The sequence below is a fragment of the Amphiprion ocellaris genome, chromosome 7 (assembly GCF_022539595.1).
Source record: "Amphiprion ocellaris isolate individual 3 ecotype Okinawa chromosome 7, ASM2253959v1, whole genome shotgun sequence".
Taxonomy (NCBI): Eukaryota; Metazoa; Chordata; class Actinopteri; family Pomacentridae; genus Amphiprion; species Amphiprion ocellaris.
In genome coordinates, this window is record NC_072772.1 from 8,130,468 (window position 1) to 8,154,409 (window position 23,942).

A 23,942-nucleotide genomic window follows, 5' to 3' on the forward strand; every position below is an offset into this window, starting at 1 on the left:
GACTCTGAATAGCCACTGGTGGAGTGGACTAAGTAGGGAGAACAATGTTTATTGGAATGATCTAGGTTCTTCTCTGTTTATTGGAAAACACTCAATCCAAATAAATTTAGAGTGCTCATTGCTCTAATCCTGTGCTTTTTGTTGTAGAGATGAACAAGATAAAAATCTAATTTTGATATACATGTAGCATTGCCCTTGCATAAATGTCAACTGCGTAATTAAATCCCTTGTATAATTCTCCTGCTTCCTACCAGTTAAAGCTCAAAACTAGTAAATCATAGACCACATCTGTAGTTGTTTTGAAGTGTGTTTTGTATAAGTGGCTTGTCTTTCTGGATATTTTAAACCAGGTGTAGAGTAGAGAATTAGTTTTGGGTCAAGTTTTGACATTTAGAAATAATTGCATGTAATCTATAAATGGCACCCCGTTTTCTCTCTGCTGCAGTACGCCATCACAAAGCGAGTGCTTGGTTCTCATCTGAGGAGCAGACGAAGGAGCTGGCCTTGGGCTGTGATGTGTGTACAGGATGATACACGAACTACACACACTCTCTCTCCTTCTCTGTCTCTCCCTGTCTCAGTCACACACACACACACGTAAATATGTACAGTACACGTGTGGCCTGTTTGCTTCCTTTATGCTTCATGCAGCTAATGTCAACGTGCTCCTTTTTTTTTCATTCATCCTATTTTCCCGAACGTGTCTCTTGCCTCCTGTGCCTTTATCCTCCTCCCACTTTTTCTTCCTCCACTGCTCTCTCTCCAATTTCATTCAGCAAACAATTCAATGAGTAAGTCCTTATTGGATGAAGCTGCTCTGGTGTGAAACATACTGAGTGTCTTTGGTTTAGCCTGAAGACAGAACTACCTAGAAGAGCCGCTTTCTTTCAATGGATTTGTTCTTCTTCAAATTTCCTGCGTGGTGTCTTCCTTCTTCTTGTTGGTCTTTCAGACCATTGTTAACAGCAGGCTATCTTTTCTGTGCACACACCAGCAAGCGTCACAGGTTTTTGTATGGACTTTATCAATGGATGAGACAGAACAAACATATTAAAGGGATATAGAGAAACAGTCACATCATGTTAGTGCTATTTAGTGGATACTTTGTATTTACAGGCCTCCTCTGGAAGGTCTTAGTTAATGTTTCCCAGGAGAAAGTGCTTAAATAAACAGACATAAAATGTTGGTTTCCTGTGGGTTTCGCAAATGTCAATAGGCCTAGAATCCAAAAATAATACGCTTTTTGCAACATTTTTTTCTGCTTTGATGTCAGTAATGTTAAAGATACACACCCATGTACCACCCTACCTGCTCCACAAAGGTGTTTTGTAGCTATGTTGTCTGACAAGATATCTTCATATGTACAGAGTGGACTGTTCCTCTTACCACTGCTGTTAAGGTGGAACAGTTTACACTTCTATTATTTTTAATATTTCAGTTTGGCAGCATTGTGGTTCCAACCACCCTGACAAAAACAGACAGAGTGACTGAAAAGTGACTGGGTGTGCAGATTTCAATTAGTACAAGCATTTCTCCACATAACGAGCCTCATTCCTTGTTTTGTACTCAAGCTTTCAGTTTTTAGCACAAATTGTGCCTGCATCTGTCTGCAAGAACTTTTTGTGTTCCAAAATCTTACGAATATCTGACGGTAATGCAAAACGGTAATTAACGTGATTTACATCAGAAGCCATACATAAAAAAGTGAAAGAATTCATGAAAAATGTAAGAGGCTTGAGACAGATTTGTTTCTTTTGTCAGTTATCATTCTTGAAAAAGTATCATGAAGGAGCAAAACTTTGAGAAGTACAGACACAAAATGGGATGTAAGTCATTATGCATGCAGCGTCAAATGGAAGACCAGTGTCTGGACGCTCACGTTGTTCCCGAGGGACTTGGCCTGAAATGCTAACGCCCGGCAATGTCGGTGTCAATCAGCAAGAGCAGAAAGCTGACGGAGAGAAGTGGGTTGTGGGAGCTGTGACGCACTCACCTCTCACAGTAATAGGAGTAGAGAATGACAAGCTGGCGTCAGTAGCCTAACATGGGTACAACAACACGAGGGAAAAGCACTTCACTTAGCCATGGAGCCTTGGAGGGAAGAAGGGAGGGAGGAGGGAAGCCTGGATGAAATGGTGTGTGTGTTTCAGATGAGTATTTCTGCATGCATGAGGGCTTATTTGCGTGTGATGCAGCTTGTTCAGTGAAGTAAAGATGACAAGTAGATGGTGCAAGAATACAAATGCATTATAAACTTGTAGGTTTTGTTATTGTTATTATATTATTTGCATGCATATCCTTCATTCATGCACTGCAGTACAGCTCACTATTGTTTGAACAGCTGAATTACAATGAAGGATGCATGAATCAAAGTTTGAATTTAGTTCATCAGTACAATTGCTTCCTTCATTAGGGGAAATTCTGACAACCAAAGTCAAATCAAAGATTGTATTACTTTGTGCAAACATCCATGATTTTTTTTTTTTATTATATGGTTGGATGATACAGTATGTATAAAATCTGTTAGGCTAATGTGTTTTTTTTTTTGGTCAATCCAGAGTCAAAAACCTGAATTAAAAGGAGGTGTTTAAGGATAATGATTCAAAAATACTTTTAATCAAATTTTACTATCAAACAAATGGATAAATCCTACTTATTGTTTTGCAACATTTACCACAAATACAATGGAAACTGAGGTGCTAAATACATTGATTTGTTGACAAATCTCTCTAGTTTCCATATCTATTGACCAAACATACGCTAAAAGCTTCAAAAACAGTTGAAGGTCCTATTTTAGCCATATTTGTAGTTTCGAAGTGGACACAATTAATGTTTTCTTCGAACATAACAACATATTGTCTCGGTTCGTCTCTTTTTTTCCCTCCGTCACATGACTGGGTGTAAATGCTGTTTGTGCATTGACCACATTTCTGCTTTTTGTTATCTGGTATCAGTATAAACACATCATTAAACAAATGAGCATTTGAAGTCTAGTTTATTCTGGTATGTAGGAAATTAAGGGTTTTTTGTGTAAAGAAAAGGCAAAAGGGCATCCTTTTGTTTTCCTCTTGGCCTCCAGGGGATGCAAATCCTTTAATTACTGGCATGTTTGTCCTAATTTTGGTCTTTGCCAACTCTGGCAGAAGACTGTTTTTGGCTTAGTAATATTTGCTTGTCTTTACCAGTTGCTTTGGCTCTCTGTGGAATGCAATGTGATGAATGAAATATAGTACTTGATATATAGTTGAGTAGTGGTAAAAGCAGGCATGTGAAGAATTTGCATTGTTTTTGCAGAACTATTTTTCTACAATTCTACAATTTCATTTAGTAGATGCTTTTATCCAAAGCGACACACATTGAGAGTAGATACAACACAAGAAAGGATCTAGTCAACCTGAACAAGTGCCATAAAACAAGTTCAAGTATGATAATAGGACTGTGGTGTCTACAGGCAGTGCAGACCTAATAGGAATTTTTTCAAATTTTTTTTGCAATCTTTCAATTGCAAAGGTGCAAGTACAAGGTATTACCATAAAATTATCATTACTGCTTACTGCCTTTTGAAGAACCTACAATGCTTACATTAAAAAAGATAGTCAACACTTCAGGTCCTGTAAATGCCCGTGTGGTTTTATTAATTAGATTTTTGATGTTCAGGGTGCAGTTCTATCAAAGCCATCACTGATTTTTCAGGCATCCTGCTGCAGGACGCAGGATCACATGCAAGTGCTAAACCACACGTAGCAATTCATACATCAAACATGAATAGGGGAATACAAATATAAGATGTATACATCTAAACTTGCTGACAGATCCGTGCATGCGTTTGACAGTACATGCAAAGGCTTAGTCATGCAACTCCACTGTGACACACAAACACACACATACTTGCCTGAGGCTGCGTTAGTGGCAGCCATCAGAACAATCCACGCACAAGGGGACAAAATGGGGTAAAGACATGAATGAAGTGACATGTATAAGTGATCATTTTAGCTTTTTTGCAACTATGTAAATCCTATATTGTATCTACATAATCTCTGTCAGCATTAACTCATGTTCTATTTTAGCATACATAGAGTAAACTGTGCACTACAAAGGAGGAGCAAGTCTTTTGAGAGCTCTTTTTGGAAGCCTCTTTTTACTTATTAAGAAATGTACACATAACATTTTTGACTTCTGTGAAAACAGGCGATTTAGGGGACTTTGTGACGATCATTAATAATGAACGACAAATGTAAGTTTTTTTGTATGAAAATTCTCAATTACATGTCAGTGTCATGCATACTTGTCATATATGTCACGTCAAGTACAGTCTGTCTTTACGTCTCACATTCTGTCATTCAGTTTGTAGGTCTAAGGGTATAGCACTTTATATACACTGGTACCAACTAATTACTGTATTTAGATAAGTATAAACAGTAGGTGTTATTGATCTATGCTGTGTGTTTCTACAGAGATTAAATACAAAACACAAGTAGAGAGAAGCACACAGAAAGTTAGAGTGGTGGAAAGGTTGCTTGTGAGTATTAATTATATGCTAAAACTGCAGGCATCAGTACAGTAATTCTATTGATATTTGACTGAAATTCTCAGATGTACAATAACGTGAGTATTAAAAATTGTCTATATCTGGGAAACTATGCAATAATTATTCCTAAACCATAATGGAACATGAATTGCCACTTTAGGGTCAACTGTTGCCGTAGACAACAGGGGTCTTCACTCATCTATTTCAGGAGACAGGTGCGTAGGAGAGGGACAGGTGTTTCTGAAAGTTTCAACAAGAAGCACAAAGTACATTTATTTGCAACAAATAAATATATCTTCATATATCTTTTTGTCTGGTGCAAGATCATCATTTTTAGTCTTTTTTTAATCAATTTGAAATAGTTGCAGCACTGTGCTTCACTATAAAGCTGGTGGGTGTTTCAGTGGGTCCATCAAACATCTGTATGCACACAAATGCTTGATGCAGTGACGTGAGCATGTAATGAGATCAATAAGCAATCACTGGTGTGGTCTGGTTTCACAGTGCATTGACAGGACCCCTGATGTGCTGATTGGGAACAATTAGCATCAGTGAGCAGCGCTAACAGGGTTTTGAGTGATGATGGTAATGAGTTCATGTCTGAATTCACGTGTGTGTGTGTGCGTGGGTGGGTGGGTGGTTGAGTCATCATCATCCTTCCCAGGAGTCCCATCGCTCTCCCTCGCTCACACACACTCACACACACTGTCATAAACGCACACATGCAAACCATAATACACAAGCAGTGTTGCCAGATCCATCTGGCAGGCTAGCTATGTTGAATGGGTAAACGGTGATTCTTGCCCATCTGATTTAACTGCATGGTGCGGAATACAACAAAATTAGGATACTGATCAACATTACACACAGTGGAAAAAAAGCGACTTTGAATATAAGCCTATTTGGGAAGCTTGAAACTTCAGGTTTTATACCAGGGAACTGATAAGCTTTGGCAGCAGATGAGATGAAAGATGTTTGCACAGATGATTTAAGATTTTACCAATAGCTACATACTTTACTGACATTTTTATAATGGTATCATTTGTTCAAGAACAATATTTGGTTCACTCAGTAGGAAAAAAATCTTTATTTTACAACTCAGCCCTAGTATCCATTTTCATGCTGATGATACCACCTTCTATTAGCCAAACCAAAAACCAAGCTTTCTCCATATTGCAGGCTGTTTATAATGTCCTGCACAAAGGCTTGTTTAATTTAAAATGTGTTGTACAGAAAGGCAAAATGTCTCATCCATGTGTTAAATGGAGCACTCACTGATGCACTCCAGAATTACTTACAAGACAGAATTGATCTTGAACTCTTTTCTCTCCTTAAAGTGTGTGTGTATATATATATATATATATATATATATATATATATATATATATATATATATATATATATATATATATATATACATATATACACATACTGCAGGTGTAACACCATCACCAATGTGAGTTGTATGAAAAAATTGAATGGTCATTGTTAACATTTTAAGCACATCAGCATAGTTGCATCTTCATATATAAGTGACTGAGATTTCACATCTGTACCTCTGGACTTGATCTTTAGTTGCAGTGGTGTAACAGACTGTCGTTGATCTGTGATCTGTACAGATCCCAACCCATGGTTCAGCACACATGGGAACTCTGGATGAATTGCAAAGTTTAACCATCATAGTATGAAACACAGATTAACTGTCACTGTTACTTTTTAAAATAACTAGAGGGGCACTTGGAGAGTGCCAAAAAAAAGTTTCATGAAATTCAGCCTGGTAGTTTTTACATAATGCTGCTTACACACAGAGACAAACGAATCGCACAGGGCATGTTAAGCGCAGTTGACAGTGACAGTAATTTTTGTTTTTATTTTGCTGATTGAAAAAACGATTCAATTTGTGATTTAAAAGTCTGATCCGAAACAGCGAGTTTTGTGAAGTTTTCCACTCCTTTTTAGTTAAGTTCATAGCTAATAGTCTGATTCCAGCTGAGATTGACTGATTGAAAGTTCCTCATTATAACTCTAAACTAGTTACAACTGGTTTCTAGGACTGTGCATCGGACTACTGGAATGAGCAGCAACACAGCTTGAAGTTAGAACCACTCGTCCCTCTGAGAGACTTTAAAGCTTTACTGGCTGTATTTTGTTTGGTGTTGTGTCTGTTTCAGTTGGATGGTTTTCATTGTTGGGATCTTGTGTATATGTAATTTGGTCTCAAGTCTCTTCACTGAGGTTCCCTGAATATATAAAGCAAAATATGTTAATTATTATTTTTTTCATTCTTTACTTCTACAAATACCACATCACTGGATGAGATTAAGTGAGTTGAGATTAGAAGGTGTCAGGTGAGGTAACAATCTATCTTCTTAGATACATTATTTCCTCCTTTGAAGTCTTTCATTATTTTCACACCCATTATTCACATTATGTAGGAGTTAAATAAGATAAAACCATAACAGATAGATTTGTTTTCATCTGCTCGACACTTCTGTTGTTTATAAATTCCAGTCTCTCTCTGTCTCTCTTCATATATGTGTTATGTCTCATGCAGCCTCAGCTGGGATCTAGTAAGAACAGTTGCTGGCCAGTAGGGGTTTTGGTCTGGCTTGCTGGGTTTTTCAGGACTAGAGTGTCTGAGTCGTGACAGAGAGCATGTGTGTGAATGTGAGTCGGTGTATGTGTTTGCACCCATATGTGCTTGTGCCTCTGTGGGTGTGCCAGTGTGTGGGTGTGCATGTGTCAAGGTGGACTTGCTAACATTAATTTGTGCAGCTCCTTTGTTCCGTTAGCCCTGACATGGCATTTGTCACTCTAGGTCATAACTTGCAGGGTCACTGGCACATGCTGCTGTTAGTTTGACCAAGAATCCAGGATGAGAGGGATAGTTTGGATTCTTTGAAGTGGGGTTGTATGAGGTGCTTATCTATACTCGGTGTGTTATCTACACTAGATGGTGGTCTGCATGGCCTCAGTTTCAATAGGCAGACAGGAGAACCTGAATGGAAGCAATGATAGATGGCGTCAGCAGCAAAACCACCCACCTAAAAAACTCATCAGTTAAAGTGAGCACTATGTTTACAATATTTTCACTACTTTTCCCTTCCTTGGACAGCCCATCCAACATGAAACTGAACCCATGCTTCAAACCCACCAGACTCTGTTGACAAAAAACATTATTTTCCCTGCAGAATACAGGAATTGTCCATCTACCACTGTATAACTTTGGTGTTTTAACACATCAGTTTTGAACTAGTTTGACTCATTGGATCTAGACTGGAGGTATAAAATTGTTATTGGCCACACATTTCAAGCAACTTCCTCCCCTTCTGCTATCTGTTTGTTACCGTTTTCGAAATCCTGTTACTACTGGAAACAACAACTAAACCGACTAACAACTTTTACCAAAGGTCTGGATCATACTGTAAGGCAATCCTGCCAGTTTTTTGGGGTAAATTATCCGTATTAATGACAGTTGTCACCTTCCTGCATGTCTCACGAAAACAGTTTCCTCTTCACTTTTTTGAGGGGGCACTGTTGCTGCATCCTGGGCTTAATCATGCTGAATACAGCTACAAGCCAGAGTGGTTTTTTTTTTTTTCAGCTATAACAGGATGACAAAGTGTTGCATCCAGACCATTCTGCACAGATGTGTTATTGTTACAAATGATAACAATAATACTAACATGTTCAACTGCCAAAGTCATATCTTTACATACAAATTAGCCAATAATGGCATTGATAGAGCAATGTTCCGCCAGTAAAATCACTTTTTTTTGTCAACTTTGAAGACAGTGATATAAATGCTTCAGTTGCCCATCAGAAAAGCCTGTCTGATGACAAAGTAAAGTGGTGAAAATATTCTAAATACAGACTTTAAATGATATAGATGTATCCTGTCTGCTTCTCCAAACAGGTGGTTTAACTACTGTAAGTAATCCTGTAAGTATTCTTAAGTACCTCATCTGTCCCATTAAAGACAGCCACATAATGCATTTCAGAAGACGATCTAAAACACCTGTTGACAATCCCAGTCGGTTTCATGCTGCTGAAGTCAGTTCTACTTAAAGCACTAGGAAAACAAGGATGTCATAGTTTGTGTTTCCATGTTGTATCTGTGGTGGACTAAAGTAGTAATTTTTACAATGCAAAACAAAGATGTTCTCTGTAGGCCTATGGAGTTGGTGAAGAAATCTCTCCTATTAGCTTTCAGGGACTTTTTTTTCCAAAGAATTGGGTCACAACATCTCAAAAGCTGCATGATTGTGATTTTGAATTATATTTGTCTTGTACAAATAATGAGGTTGATGAAGGACATGCAGCACTAGATTTCATTCAGGAGCAGTTAGGATTAACACAACTCATTAATAATAGACCTGGTAAACTACGGTGTCTCTTGTAGTGTTTCCTAATTGGGAAATGTCCTTCTCAGATTTAGCTATGATTTGTAACTGACCAGCAGTTATTCTTTGGTTTGTAGTATGACCACTAGGTATAGTGTTTTTCCACGTTTTATGATTATATACAAATACACTAAAGTCATATGAACCTAAAGGCACTAAGAACAGACACACACATGGTAACCATTGAGCATATTGTGAATATGATTTAAATCGAATCAAGTTGATGTGAGTCTGTTCCAGACTGAGTCTTAAAAGGCGGCAGATAAAATCATATGTTGTGTGACGTGATAGCATCATAAGTCCAGATCTAGATGCTGCTAGTTGTCTTCTCATATTGTTTGTGTCTGCCAACATCTGCATTTTGCTTTTCTTTATTCCTCTGTAGTGCAAATTGCACTACAAGTAATTTGTTTTGGTTCAAGAACTTTCACGTTAATGAATGGTTATTTCCTGTGTAGTGCCGCATATGTTTTCAGTCTTAAGGTGTATGTTCCTTCCTGAGCAACAAAGACAAAAATTCTGTGCAAGGTGGAGAAAGTCTTCAAATTCTGCTTGTCTAGTTTTTGTAAGTTCCAGATAGCCTTTAGTTGTGGCCAAAACTTTAGATAAAAAGAGTTGTTTTGTCTCTTTTTGTATTGTGGTCAACTGTTGTCAAGGCTATAGTCCTGTTGTCTGTCCAGTCCATACTGGGATGTGATTGTCTACTTGGAACCTGAAAGATTTGTCTGTTAAGTGAACAGTGTTTGGACACTTTCCATTTTTTGTGCATTAATTTCTAAATTCTGAGAGAATTTGAGTCATTTAAGTTCACAACTCAAAGATATTCTGTACAATAACTGTACAACCACGTGTTTAATTTCAGTTTTACGTGTTCTTGGTAAATGTATTACCACATAAGGGAGACTTGTCCCTGTGAATGCATCTAAATCCTGAATATACCTGAAAAACACCCCTCTTACTAGCAGGGTTCAAGTCAGCAAAAAGAGCTCCCCCTGCAGTGTGCAGCGTGTCATTGCATGGTGTTGGCCATCACAGTACTTTGACACTGTGGTGTGTGTGCAGCTGAACCATCTCTACTTTGCACAAGATGTTGACTTTTTTTGTTGCACAGTTTGTATGAGTGAAATTAGTGTCAGTCTAATTAAGACTGAATGATGGAGTTGTCAAAGATTATGTGGCTCAGAAGCACATTAGTCCACCGTGATTTCCCAGCCTCTTACAGACTTGACAACAGAAGTGTATTTGAGCTGTAATGGAGGCTGTCAGGGGACAGCAGAGCACAGAGGAGGATTTAATGGCTCGGGTAAATGATGGAAGCTGAAATGTTTGGGATTGAGAGAACGGGGACTCATTTGGTTTTCTCAAGTTTAATTTCTGCTATGGTGCTGTGCTGTAATGGCATCGTTAGTTTAATATAGCGTCTCTTAAGTAAAGAGTATCAACAAAAAAGACTCGGGATTCTCCATGATAAAAAAGTGAAGAGTGATTCAGCATTCTATTTTTTTTTCATTTTCCCAACCGCCTCCCTCCTATCCTTGAGGCCGTACATAAAACACAAATCTACTGTATTAGGCAGATTATCTCATCTGCCATTCAAGACGCAAAGTCATCTCCAGTGGATGACAGTTGCACTTCCAGGTCATCACATTTTATGGCGTCAGACTACAAAACACAACAGCCTGGATGCTGCACAGACACACACTCGAGACACACATGTGCATAGACACACTGGCCTGGGACCAGTTATAGTAATAATAATAATTATTGTTAATGAGAGTCATATAGATTATTAAAATTACCAATTTTTTGCATAAGAAACATTCAGCAAACTGATGGGTTTAACAGAAGAGACAGCAAAGTCACATTTAAACACTGTACCTGCAACTAAAACAAGGAAATTTTCCTACAACCACAATTAAATGTTGCAGCTATTTTCCCAAGAATAATTATTGATATTATATATTTTGTTCATGTAATCTTGCTAAAATGATTTTGGCAGGTTGCATGCTGTAAGCACACAGTTCCAATATATAAATAAATATCAGGAACTATCTCAAGATTCTTTCTCTTTTAAATCATAATATATATGTAAAGTATATACCATTGTTTGTATTCAGATGAACTCACTATGTTGCAGAAATCCTTTGAGTTCAGTCATCCTCACTTACACACCACAAAAAGATCAAGACCTACTTTTATTGGATATTTTCTTGCAGTTATAAATCTAGTGACAGTACATTGACATAGTCACAGGCCCTTTAAGTTTAAATTATTTTAATGCCGTGCAGTTTCAATTTGCGCTGGACAGAATTTTTCATGCAAAAGTAAACTACCTTCATTTATCTTATTCACACAGTGGAGATGCAACAGAGAAGCTGAACTTAAGTGAGCTTTCAACCTACCATACAAACGCTGTTTAGTGCAATTACAAGTGGAAATCTGTCTCTACAGGAGGTAGAATTATAATAGTAAATGCAAAACTTCTGCTCTGAGCTTGTCCTGGAATTTTTATGTCTTCTTCATCACTACACCAGCTGTTAGCCACATGTAATGTAGGTCAGAGGAGTACAATTTACAGCACTCGTGTCACATTGCATGATTTCTATTCTGTCTTGAAGATTCAAACAGTTACCTCTTGCTGCCATTTGGGGCCAGCAGTCATCTACTGCAGCTTTAATTGGCCTCTCTTGTATTGTATGCCCTTGCTGGTCATTGATCATCAATTTCAACTTTGTGTTGTATTGTGTTTGTTTACTCCAGAGACTGGGATCATGAGGAAGCGCTTAGCCTGAGTCTCTGAAAGGAGTCCTTCTGGAAATCTAAAAACTTTAAATTTTTGGGGAAAACACTCAAAAACTTGAGTGTGAAATTGAATAGCACTATTCTCTTACAGAGTAAAGATGAAGACTCATGGCAGAGAGGGCAGAGACACAGAGTGGTGGTGGGTGAGGGGTGAGGAGTGGCGTATGTAGATCAGCCCTCCAGCATTAAGGGTGATGTGTCCTTTTCTTATTCCTCATCAGCAGTGCCTGCTCTTGTTTTATTTTTAGATGGCTTGATGGAGAGAGTGATGGAGGAGGGGTGAAGTAAAGGAGGGTCCGTAGAAGATGTTCTGTGCTACAGATAGCTCTGTGTAGCGTCATGCAGTGGACAGGTCTCTGACAGTAGCGTCTGTTTGTGTGCTTCTATCTGCAGATTATGGGCCAACCAGACTGGGACTACAAGAGAGTTCTGAGCAGATCCCAGGTCAGTGCCGCCCAGAGGGGAAGGCGAGGAGGGATGTGTGTGTGTCTTTGGCATCATTTTTCTCTTTTAATTTGAAGGTTGGCTGAACACCTAAATAGCCTAAAAGTAGATTTTTATGTGTATTTGCTCATCTTTAGACTCATTAGCTTTATATTTACTAGAGTGATGGTTCCTGCTACTCTGCTAACTGTTCAAGCTGACATTCAAGCAATGAACATATTTCAAGTTTCCAGTCATAGTTTGACTTCACAAGTTCTGTAGTTCCTGTGACATATTGCTGGTCAGACTAGCTTTTATGTTGCTTTTGTGTTACTAGTGGCTGCTTAAGGTTTTATGAAAAAAAACTAACAAAAAAACCCTGCATTTTGTTGTTCTTGGCTTAATCTGATCCAAATAAATAAACAATGAACTTAGAGCCACTGAAATCTGCACAGAGCAGCAAAGTCGAGTGGTGATTTTCAGTGATCAGCAGTACTAGTAACTCTTTTATTTAACCGGGGAGCCAACTCATTTAGTGTTAATATCAACATATTGCTTAATATATCACATTAGCCAGCTCAGTGGCTTAACAACATTCAGGTGGAACTTCCTGAGGGATATGAAGTCATCGCTCATGAGAAATATAGAAGAATGCTTTTATGCTGGAAAGTTTGGAAAGATTCAGGATAGGGAGGCTTAATACAGTAAAACAATGTCTTAGAAATGTTTGATGGAGAACAAACAGACATGACTTCTAAATATTATGTTTCTATACAACTATTATGAGTTCTACATTTTGGCTCAATTTTAACACAGACATTTTCTTAAACCTAACCAAGTATTGTTTGGGCTCTTAAAACTAGCCAGGCTTTAACTTGTAGGTAACATAGTAAAAATGTACATTTTAACACAAAACACAGTATTTTCCTAAGCCCTTTGGTGACTAAACCTCACCAAACAGAATGCACAATTCAGTTTAGCTGCATAAGAATGCAGTTTCTGTGAGTTAGGGTTGCAGCAAAGAAAAATGGGTGATTCCCTTTTCCTACAGGGTGGATGAATAGTTATTGACATGCTGAAACAAAGATGTTTCCTCAACAGGTCAGACATTACCTGTACCACTAATTTGGGCAGAACAAAATAATTTAATTGATACAGTCATGCAATGTGAAGTCTGTACATGTCTTTAGTCATCCACAAGAGGAAAAATAACAAAAGTCCAAGTTCATTCATGTATATTTTGGGATAAAAGGCTTCTAGTCAGCATGATCTTTTCAAAAAACAAGACTGTTTTTGTGTCATACTCATTAATAACGTTTTCTATTTAACTATTAAGTTGTCCCTGTTTTTTTTCCACACTTTACATGTAACTCCAGCTGTAGCCAACAGCAAACCTACCATCTCAATGGACTTTTTATGAATCAATACATCCCCCAGTTTCCTGATGTAGAATTGCATTTCTGATAATACACGTTACTCACTGCTTGGTTGTTATGCATCACCTGCTATCACAGGAAACACTTGACAAGTAGTAGGCGTAGTGTGACTGTGGCCAACTGAGCCCCGAACAACTATTTTATGGTTCATAGACGAGTCACTTTGATCTTTGTCCCAATGTATCCTAGCAACCAGGTATTTTCAATACAACTGATTTCTATGTGCTGCAGGTCTTCCCATCCCTGAACCGCCACTGACTTGGCAGTTGGCAGATGCAGAGAGGTAGGGGCGGGTGAGAGGACAGAGGGAGGTTCATGAAGCAGTAGAGCAGAGGAGAGCAGAGGAGATGAGAGGAGAGGCTCAGGAAGCGTTTGAGGGCTGCACTGTTGAAATGTCAGCTGCTCTGGATTGAGACCCTTACTTGTGACGTTTGGGTTAAAGGAAGAAAAATCGGGCTTAAAGCTGTTCATATCTACAGCAGTCTAGATAGTGATATCAAGACTGTGTTCAATCTGAACACAAATGATGCAGAGGAGGCACTCAGCTAGTACCATGGGACAGCATCAGGACAATGCACGTCTTCCTAAACAGGTACTGGTTTAATTCAGCCTGGGTGTGTGCTGTATGTGTGTGCTACATGTATATGTACATGCGCTGTGTGTGTGTGAGTTGTGTGCACGTGTGCATGCCATTTAATCAGTCATGATGAGATGGTTTAAATAGGACAACTTGAAGCAATGTCTAAATTAAGATTCTTGATACAGCCTAGTTTTTAGGTCAGTTACGCGTGTGAGAGAATGGTGTTCGTAAGCAGGAGAGCGAAGCCACTGCTGAGAGATTCAGTGAAACTATTGTTCTTCTGTGGGCACCGTTTGTTGAGTAACATGTCTTGTAAGTGCAGGTGTGTTATCTGTGCCTTCAATATATATATTTGTGATTGCATGCTTTTTTTTTTTTTTTTTTTATCTTTGACTCCACTAATCGATGTCTATTGATTTTGTGTCAGTTTTGTTCAGAGTGAATATGAGATAAAGGTACATATATTGCAAACTGAAACTATCAGTAACAGATGTAGGTGTTTAGTAATCCAGACCTCTCAGTTGGCCTGTGCCCATTCCAAAATACACACTTTGCTCGCCATTATTAACAAATCAATAGATACATTTTTAAAGGATTAATAGCCTCGTAGCTGTGCGGTGTTCCAGCTCTGCAATCCTGCAACTGTTTGCAATTCTGTAATTGTCCTCTTGTATCCAGAACATGAACTTGGCCCCTGGCATATTTTCTTGGCTACTACTGCTTGAGAATTAATTCTTAAAGCTCAGAGAAGCATAAAGGCTTTCTACATATTTCACAGTTTTCTGTACTATTGATTTAGTAGTACAAAAACATTGGGCATCTCTCCACTGTAGTGCTGTATTTACAGTTATTGTGGATGGGACTGTGGAGGAGCTCAGCTGGTCTGCTAGAGTGAGCTGTTCTCTTTTTCACTTGACTGGACACGGCCTGCCTGTGGACTCAGCTCCTTTCTTTCTATGCGTCTGTCAGTCTCTTTCCCTCCCTCTTTCTCTCCATCACTCTTTTTCTCTTTATCTCCCTCTCTGCTCTCACCATCTGCCTTTATGCCTGATCTGCCTACATATTTCCTAACCATCTCTCAGGAGAGGGCTGGAGGGATGAGGGGTGGAAAAGGGAAAACTGAGAAAGTGGGAAATGGCAGATATGGGAAACTGGAGAGAAATAATTGAGAGTAAGTTCGGGGGGGGAGGGGGGATTGTCAGTGATATTATTGTTCAGGCCGAGTGTCAGTAATTAACTTGGTGTTAATGTACATTTACATCATAATAGCATATGCAAATTCAGGATTATTGCATTTTGTGCATGTGTGGACTTATGTAGGTAGGTTTCATGCACGAGACTACTACAAGACTACTTCATATCTGCTTATAGAATGAAAATATCGATAACTACCAGTGGGTTTTCCAGTGGTGTAAGATCTGGTTCATTGCTAGCTCCTTAGCCGTTAAATAAGAATTTAGTGCAATCCTATACAGACTGACTCAACTGTATGGCAACAATGACAAAAATATTGTGTTGGCTATTATTTTACCACCCTCTGTGCGTTAGTTTGAATGCCAAACCCTACTCCGCTGTAAATGGACACCTTCTACTATCTACCTCGACAAGTTATTTAAGTCAGCGTTTCTATTCTTAGAGCTTTAACATACACAGATCTTATTTTATTTATCTGTGTGTATCATCAGAGGCCAGTGTTTAAAACTGTCTTCCGTTACAGTGCGCTGCAATTGCTGAGGGATTACGACCCATCTTTCTGTGTGCAGCGTGTACTGTATTACCCTGAAAGCCTGACAGACTGATCCCAAGGGGCAGTTCTGGTACATGCATGCCTGTATGTGTGTGTGTGTGTGTGTGTGTGTGTGTGTGTGTGTGTGTGTGTGTGTGTGTGTGTGTGTGTGTGTGTGTGTGTGTGTGTGTGTGTGTGTGTGTGTGTGTGTACACATTTGCGTGTGTCCACTGTTCATTTACTCATTGACCATCGCTGCCCCTGCTGTATCCTGTGGGCCTTTATGCTGGGAGGAATCAATAACCTTCTCCCTCGCCTTGCCTCTCTACTGTGTCTCCACCAGAGTAGCGCTCTGTAGCACTCAATCAGCTCAAATCCTCCTGCACTGAATGCATTTGCAAATACGTGCTACTTTGTGTTTTAAAACTCTGCAGTAAAAATGTTATAGTTCAGAGAATAACAGAGAAAAGTGCCATGAAACAGCTGCAACACCAGCATCCCCGTGTGTGTGTGTGTGTGTGTGTGTGTGTATGTGTGTGTGTGTGTGTGTGTGTGTGTGTGTGTGTGCGTGTGTGTGTGTATACGTGCGTGTGTGTGTATATGTGCATGTGTGTGTATATGTGCGTGTGTCTGGGTGTCTATAAACACACAAATTCATGCTCCTACTATCTCACTCGCTCCCTGACATTAGCTGAACGGAGTCCATTACTGCCAGGTAATAGGTGAATGTCACAATAGCAGGATGTCATAAAGCTCTGGAGTGGTCTAATGGGTTTTGTTCAGGTTGAGGTGACACATGCACACTCATCCACGCACGCACACATACACACAGACACACACACACACGCTCTTCCAGGAAACTATCTTCCTATGTGCTTGATGCGTTTTACTCATCACATCATAGCCTTGAGCCCTGACATGTTTGAAGAGGTAATACAGTCTGTTTAAAGAAGTAAATTATGAGAATCATTGTTTGAATACAGAGGAGGGGCTCCGCTGCTGTCACCTTTTATGTTCCATGTTTTCTCCGCAACCTTATCTTCATCTTTTTTTCTAGCCAATGGCAAACTCTAATACAAACAAATACATGGATGTGAGCGAAAGAAAAGAAACACGAGTTACCTGAGCACCCAAATTGAGTAGAATAAGTACAAATGTGCAAGCAGGCAGTTTCCAGGTTCAGGTGACACTGACTGAAATTGCAACCAAAGTGGAAAAAGTTTGGCACAGATACAAGCAAAGAGGCAAACGCAGAGGCTGCTGCCACTCATGAAGCCTTGCAGCCTCAGGGGGCAGCCAGATGGGAGAGGAGAGGCTTATGGATGGAGTTATCATGTGAGCTCATTTGCTTCATGTGCTGGCACAGTGGGGAGGAGAAAGATGCAGGAGGAGAGCAGGAGTGGGAGGGTGGAAACATCCTGATTTGATTCAGCCACTCTAATAATCATCTGCTATTTGATAAGCTTGTTTTTTGTTCCATTTCGGAATTGATGAATGAATGGCGTTTCTTATTAGTCTTTTGTTTAATCTGACATTTAAAGCATCTTATTTTGTGCTTTTGCTCAGATACATAAGAGTACTGATGTTATCAGCAGAGATTGGCTCAAAGATATATTGATATTCCACTAATGATGACCTGAATGTGATAATTACGTTTTCTTCGTTACCTTATCAATACCAAAAACAGCAGTTTCATACTTTAATTGCAACATACCCAACCTTTGTAATAGTTAATCATCGACCAAATCTGAGGAATTCCACGATTCCTAAATGTGTTCCTCCCATATTTTCAGTAGTCGCATTCGTCTCAGAAATCGGAACAGAGAAAGGAAAGGAACAAGACCTGAACTTTGAGGAGCCGATGCACTTTTTGTTAGGAATGTTACATATAGTAGGGCTGGACATTAAATGTCACTACTGTCATGATCATGCTCAAGGTTCAGGCAGAAATGTGGGAGAACATATAGGTCTCTGTGCTTCAAGTCCAAGATAAAAATACGCAATACTTTATGGGCATCAACAACAACATTTCCAGGTACTAAATACTTAGTCTTTGAACAGATAATCCTGGTTTAAATCAAAATTCAACACCGTTTTATTGAGCCTTGCATTGTGATAACATAGAAGCATTTGAATTTGTGTTTTTTTGTTCTTTTCTTAAAAGAAAAGGGGGTTTGTAGAAAAAAAACATGTTTATTCCTCCAAAAAATTAAATAAAATCAAAATCAAATATATATTGTTTCTATATTGTTACCAGGACTTGAATGTTACAGCAGCACTAATATCAACAAGCTAACAATATCCAGCATACATTAACAGCTCATAATGAACTGCTCCAGTTGGTGTTGCTAATCAAAACTGAGAAACTCACAGTGTTCAAGTGTTTGAGTCTTTGAGTTTTTGGAAAAGCGCTTTATAAATAAAATTTATTATTATTATTATTATTATTATTATTATTATTATTATTATTATTATTATTATTATTATTATTATTATTATTATTAAGTGTTTGAATTAGTTAAACTTTTGATTTTTCTTCCAGTCGCTTCTAGTAATTTTCTGGTGTTAAAATTTTGTATAACACAAACTCTCAAAACATTTTAGTTTATTTGTGTTTTCCATACATATAATTAAAAGAAAATTTTTTAACATTTATTCTTCAGTTTTGATGGACTGTTACTCATGATGTCTAACCTACCAGAGAGTGCTGTGGGGGGGTTATTGCAGACCAAAATGTGGGAACTACAGATAAAGGAAGGTAGCTCCATCTGACCCAAAGTAGTGCATTTATAAATAATGTATTCTATTGGAAATTGTTTAAAACTTGACAATTCCCAAAATTGAAAAAACCCTCAATATCAGATATGATAATTAGGATGAGAATCATCCATCCATCCATTATCTATACACCGCTTAATCCTCACTAGGGTTGCGGGGGGGGGGCTGGAGTCTATCCCAGCTGACTCGGGCGAAGGCAGGGGACACCCTAGACAGGTCGCCAGTACAGAGAAAAACAATCACTCTCACATTCACACCTACGGGCAATTTAGAGTAATCAATTAACCTCAGCATATTTTTGGACTGTGGGAGGAAGCCGGAGTACCCGGAGAAAACCCACGCATGCACAGGGAGAACATGCAAACTCCATGCAGAAAGATCCCGGGAAAGCCGGGACGCGAACCAGGGATCTTCTCGCTGCAAGGCGAAAGTGCTAACCACTACACCACTGTGCAGCCCGGATGAGAATCAGTCAGTAGAAATATACTATGCAATTCTTAAATGGTAATTATATTGAAGTGTCTGCATTGTTGCAAGATTTGTAAACTGTGCCCATATTTTACTGTCAACTCCTTCTTGTCTCTTGTATAAACCGAGTCTTTAGCTTCGTTCTCGCTCGTTTTATGGATTAACTTTGCATTCAAGAAATGCTAAATTCTGCATGCATTGCGTATGCTGTACATGTATAAACAGGCTTGTGTGTATGCATGTGGGTACTGTGAGGAAATTGATATAAGCTAAAGAGAAGCTGATTAGCACATGTTGACATTAACAGTGGAATCCATTACTGAAACCACACATGGTTGGCCTTTGAAAGAGATGAGCCTTTGGGCTTATCAGTCACTATGTTGAATTGCTAACAGCTAAATTTAGGCCGGAGGGGGTTGGGAAGGTGTGTATGAATGTTGTTGGGTGTCTATTAATGCTGTTTCATGACTGATATGTTTAATCCTGTCATTTTTCCATACTAACTTGCTGTCATTGTTCCTTCTGGGACTGTAAAATGTGTAATTTAATATGAAGACAGATATGCTCACAAAACGCTCACAAACAGTAGATGTGCTGTTGTTCTGCCTCCAGTACACAGACAAACATATTCTGTTTCTCTCTCACTCAGGTGTAGAGATAAAGAGGCAGTGCGACAGTGTGGTTTGACATCTGTTCATAGCATCACCGCTGTATTACAACAGAAAACATGAACAAAGAATGATTGTCTCATTTCCTGTACTTGTCCTCTCTCGCTTCGTCTTCCAGTCTTCAGGCACCAGTGTGGTGGTGGACATCGCAGTGATGGGTGAAGCCCATGGTTTGATCTCAGACCTGCTGGCAGATCCATCACTGCCCCCGAACACCTGCAGCTCTCTGAAGGCTGTCAGCAATCTCCTCAGCACCCAGATCAGCCTCCAGCCACTGCACCGACCTCGCATCCCAGCAGACCCACACACCTGCTCGGACTCTGAGGACGGGCCGGAAAAAGTGGAAAGATTGGCCATTCCAAAGGTTAATGTTCGACTTTCTGAAGAATTCTTGCTCATTCTTGTGTTTCTTGTGTTTGCAAAAAAAATTAGAAGTTGTTTGCATGTAAACTGGATGTTTACTCAGCAGCTCATATGAATTTAGCACTGAATGGCCACAGTAGTGGTCTGTTGTATGGAGCTGATTAGCATGAATAGGAAAATCGGCACTTGTGTCATTTGCAGCAGTGGTTCTCAACCTAAATGCCAGGGCCCCACAAAGTGTCCCCTTACATATTTTGTAAGGGGATACTTTGTGTGGCCCTGGCATTTAGGTCACAAGTTCAAAATGAAGATTAGATGAAATAAGAAAAAAAAGATTTTGGGGGTGCTTTTCAATAATTATTGCAATGCAACAAAGTACTGATGCAATTTATCAGAGTTGTGGAGCCACAAAGAGTTCCAAGAGTTTCCAAATAAGAAGCAAGTATAAACTTGTATACTTGAAACTGCCGTGTGCATACTATGAATAACTCTTTTTTTAATTAGACATGTAGTAGGAAGGATACATAAGTTTAAATATGGGAATTATATTAATTTGCATTGTGCTGTAGTGAACCAAAACAAGTTATGTCATAAACTCATGTTCCCTTTTTATTTCAAGATACAAAACTACAGGCAAATATTGTAATTAGTAAAGAAAACTATTTCTGAAATAGTGAAATCAGATGTGTCACCATACGTGTGCTCACAGAGTCAGATTTAGCTTAGCTGTGTGTTGTAGTACACAGGTGATGCCCAGGTGTGCCTCCCACTGCATGCATCACTCACCTCTACCATTTCCTCCCCCACTGCCGGCAGAGTGTGGGCCTCTAATGTAGCTAACAATGACGCAAAAGCTTCCACCAGGCTTTTTAATGTTTTACAAGGCCAGTGCTTCAAAATGTATGCAGGCACTTAAGGCGGCAAGGAAACTAAATAAAGCGTGTGATGCAATGCAGGATAGCCTACCAGGAAAGTGACTAGCAGCTTTAACGCTGCCTGAGTGCACTCAAACGCTCGAGTCATGTAGAAAAACTCAATGAGATGCTTCCTCATTTTTAGCTCATTGGGGGTTTGTGAGTCTGCATGTGGTTGCTGGTAAAGTTGGTGATTCAGCTCACCTGTGTGGCTGTAAACCAAGGACAGAAATAGCAGCAACATAAAGGTAATCAGTAATGTTGGTGACTCAGGGCCATTTCTTTCTCAGGTTTAGCCTTTGCTTGACAGGACCCTGAAACACTACATTTTTTTTTGTTGCAGGCCTTGGTACAATTTGTACTTTCGCTTGTGGTTATGGTTGGAATTTGGCCTTTACTTGTCTTTTCTTTGTGTTTAACTCTTGTTCAGAGTATTTGTCTTGTTTATTGCAGCTTCCTCACATTGTACTAATGTTTATGCACAAATTTGTCTTTATTTAATCTCTTATTACTCCTAAAGCTCCCAACCTCGTAAGATTAGAATTATAAGATAAGTGTACTATAAAACAGATGAAGTGAACATCACACCCATTGTTTTTATGAGCTACATTACTGTTGGATAACGATATGTTGCGGATGTTTCAGAAACATGCAGTACCACACAGTAGCGATAGACCGATTATTGGCCTGTCCTGTTATTGTGGCAGATATTTGTCATTTTCTGGAATATTGGTATTGGTAAATTAATGACTGATTATTGATGAACTAAATTTGCCAATGCAGCAGCCACTCTCTGTCTGTAGTCACTCTGATGTCAGAAATGTTTCTCAAGCATAGACTACAAAAACTGAACACGAAACACAAGTTGACTGCACAAACCAGGATATTAGCTACTCTCACAGTGGCTAAAGCTATGCAAACAGGGAGCGGCTAAGTTAGAAGGCAGCCACAGATTACCCTTAAACAGAGTCTGGAAAACAATAATTAATAATTCTTTAAGATCTGGACCTTAGTGAGCAATGAAAGTGATAGAACAGTAAAATATTAAGAAAATAGAGAAGAACAGCACATGTAACTGTAGGAGACAAACTGATCAATCTCAGTTGATCCCAGACAGAGGAGAACGTCCTAATTTATTCACCATTATTTCTATTTTACATATTCAGTTATAGTCGCCATTATTAATGAAGAGTAGTTATGAATGACAGGGTCCTGCTATCACATACTGTTATACCATTACATTTAGTATATATCGGTTCCAAATATCAGCTATCTGCCATTCTTGATTACCAATAATGGGAACTCGTATCGGTTGATCGCTACAACACAGTACTGAAACTCACAAAAGGTAAAGCTATTTTCAGAAACTGTGCCCTTCTCCTGTCTCTGTTTTACTCTCCTCCTCCTCGTCTGACATTCTTTCGCACTCTATTAGAGATCTTTGATTAGATTTCCCTCACTGTTGGAGAGAAGCACCACAGAGCAGCCCCAGTGCATGTGTGGATGTTTTTTTTGGAGGAAATCTGATCCTCTGCTGCCCTCTGTATTTCACTGTTTGTCTGTGTGTGACTTTCAGAAAAAAAAACAAAAAAACGGCAGTACGAAAATATAAGCTGACAATTAACAGCTCGTGGCTTTACAACAGAATTTCCAACACTGGATAGATCATCAAGCATGTCTACTTTCTACTTAACATTCAGTCTCCTGCATGCTTTGAAAACAACAGGAATAGGCTTGAGACACATATATGGCTCTAGTTTGATGTCTTTACTTCTTTGACATAGAAGGAAAATATGCACAACTGTTGCTCTGCAGAAATATATGTCCTTTTTTGCATTTTAAGACATATTCCTGAGGCTGAAACTTCTGGTTTCAACTTAAAATTAGAGCTATATTTCTTCACAGAGCAAGTGTGACATTGATGCTCCATTTTGTTGGCAGCGCTTTTCTGTCTCTCGCTTGTGTGTAGTGTGAACTGTGTGTGAATTTGAATGTCTAGCTATCATATTGTATATACATATAGGCAGGGTTGTATTTGCAGTGAGATCTATTACAACTACTTTTGCAAAATCCTTAGCTTTTAGATTGTCTCCGAAGCCCTAGCACTGTGTTGGAGCTTCTTCATGAAGCTTTTGTAGTGTTTAAATGTATATATTTGTATTGCAGCGTCTCAGGCGGAGTCTGCCCCCAGGATTGCTGAGGAGAATTTCATCAACTTGGACCACAACCACCTCAGCTACGGGGCTGCCTACCATTGAGCCGGGCCCTGTGCGTAGAGACCGCTCAGCCAGCATCAAACACACTCCAGACAGGTAATGTGGTTCACTCAGAGATATATGTGGGATAGTGTCATTTCTTTATCTGACTGTTTCCTTAAATTCAACCAGTGAATTGTGGGGCAACTCTGTGATGATGACCATCTCAAAGAGTCGATCCATGTCGGCCTCCTGTGCTGCCTCCGTCACGTCCAACCACCTCTACAGCAAACCACTGGGAAGACCAGGTGTGTGTTTGCATACCTACTGAGACAATAAGTTGAGTGTTTTAGGAGAGTGGTTTAAGATCTGAAACCATCTTTTTCAGGTTTCCCCCCCTCCAACATATCACCTCTGGGCTCTCCGTGCCCGTCTCCTCCCGTCCAGGGCACACCTGTCTCCAGCCCGACAGTAAAGACTTGTTCAGTGCAGCTTCCTGAGCCGGCTGGGCCACTAACAGAGCGGGTACCTGCCTCTGTGGCCCCCAAGAGCCATCACAGAGCCTTAACTCACAGCCAGAGCGCCCCGAGCTCCACCACCACTCACTGGCGGCCTCCATCGCTCTGCGGCAGGTAACTCGCATGCGGTCGCACAGCAG

The 23,942-nt window shown here is 39.4% G+C and overlaps 1 protein-coding gene across 3 annotated transcripts in view; it reads left to right on the top strand.

Moving 5' to 3' along the window:
- Positions 1-23,942, top strand: part of LOC111582219 (cGMP-inhibited 3',5'-cyclic phosphodiesterase 3A-like) — a 59,948-nt gene that overhangs the window by 17,144 nt on the left and 18,862 nt on the right. For 2 of the 3 annotated variants that reach the window (XM_035957485.2, XM_035957486.2), the window contains 5 exons: positions 12,127-12,177; positions 19,931-20,176; positions 23,256-23,401; positions 23,477-23,592; positions 23,673-23,916. In XM_035957485.2, coding sequence (XP_035813378.2) covers positions 12,127-12,177; positions 19,931-20,176; positions 23,256-23,401; positions 23,477-23,592; positions 23,673-23,916 — 803 coding nt within the window. The remainder of the gene's footprint in view (positions 1-12,126; positions 12,178-19,930; positions 20,177-23,255; positions 23,402-23,476; positions 23,593-23,672; positions 23,917-23,942) is intronic. The other variant, XM_023290791.3, reaches the window with a different exon arrangement.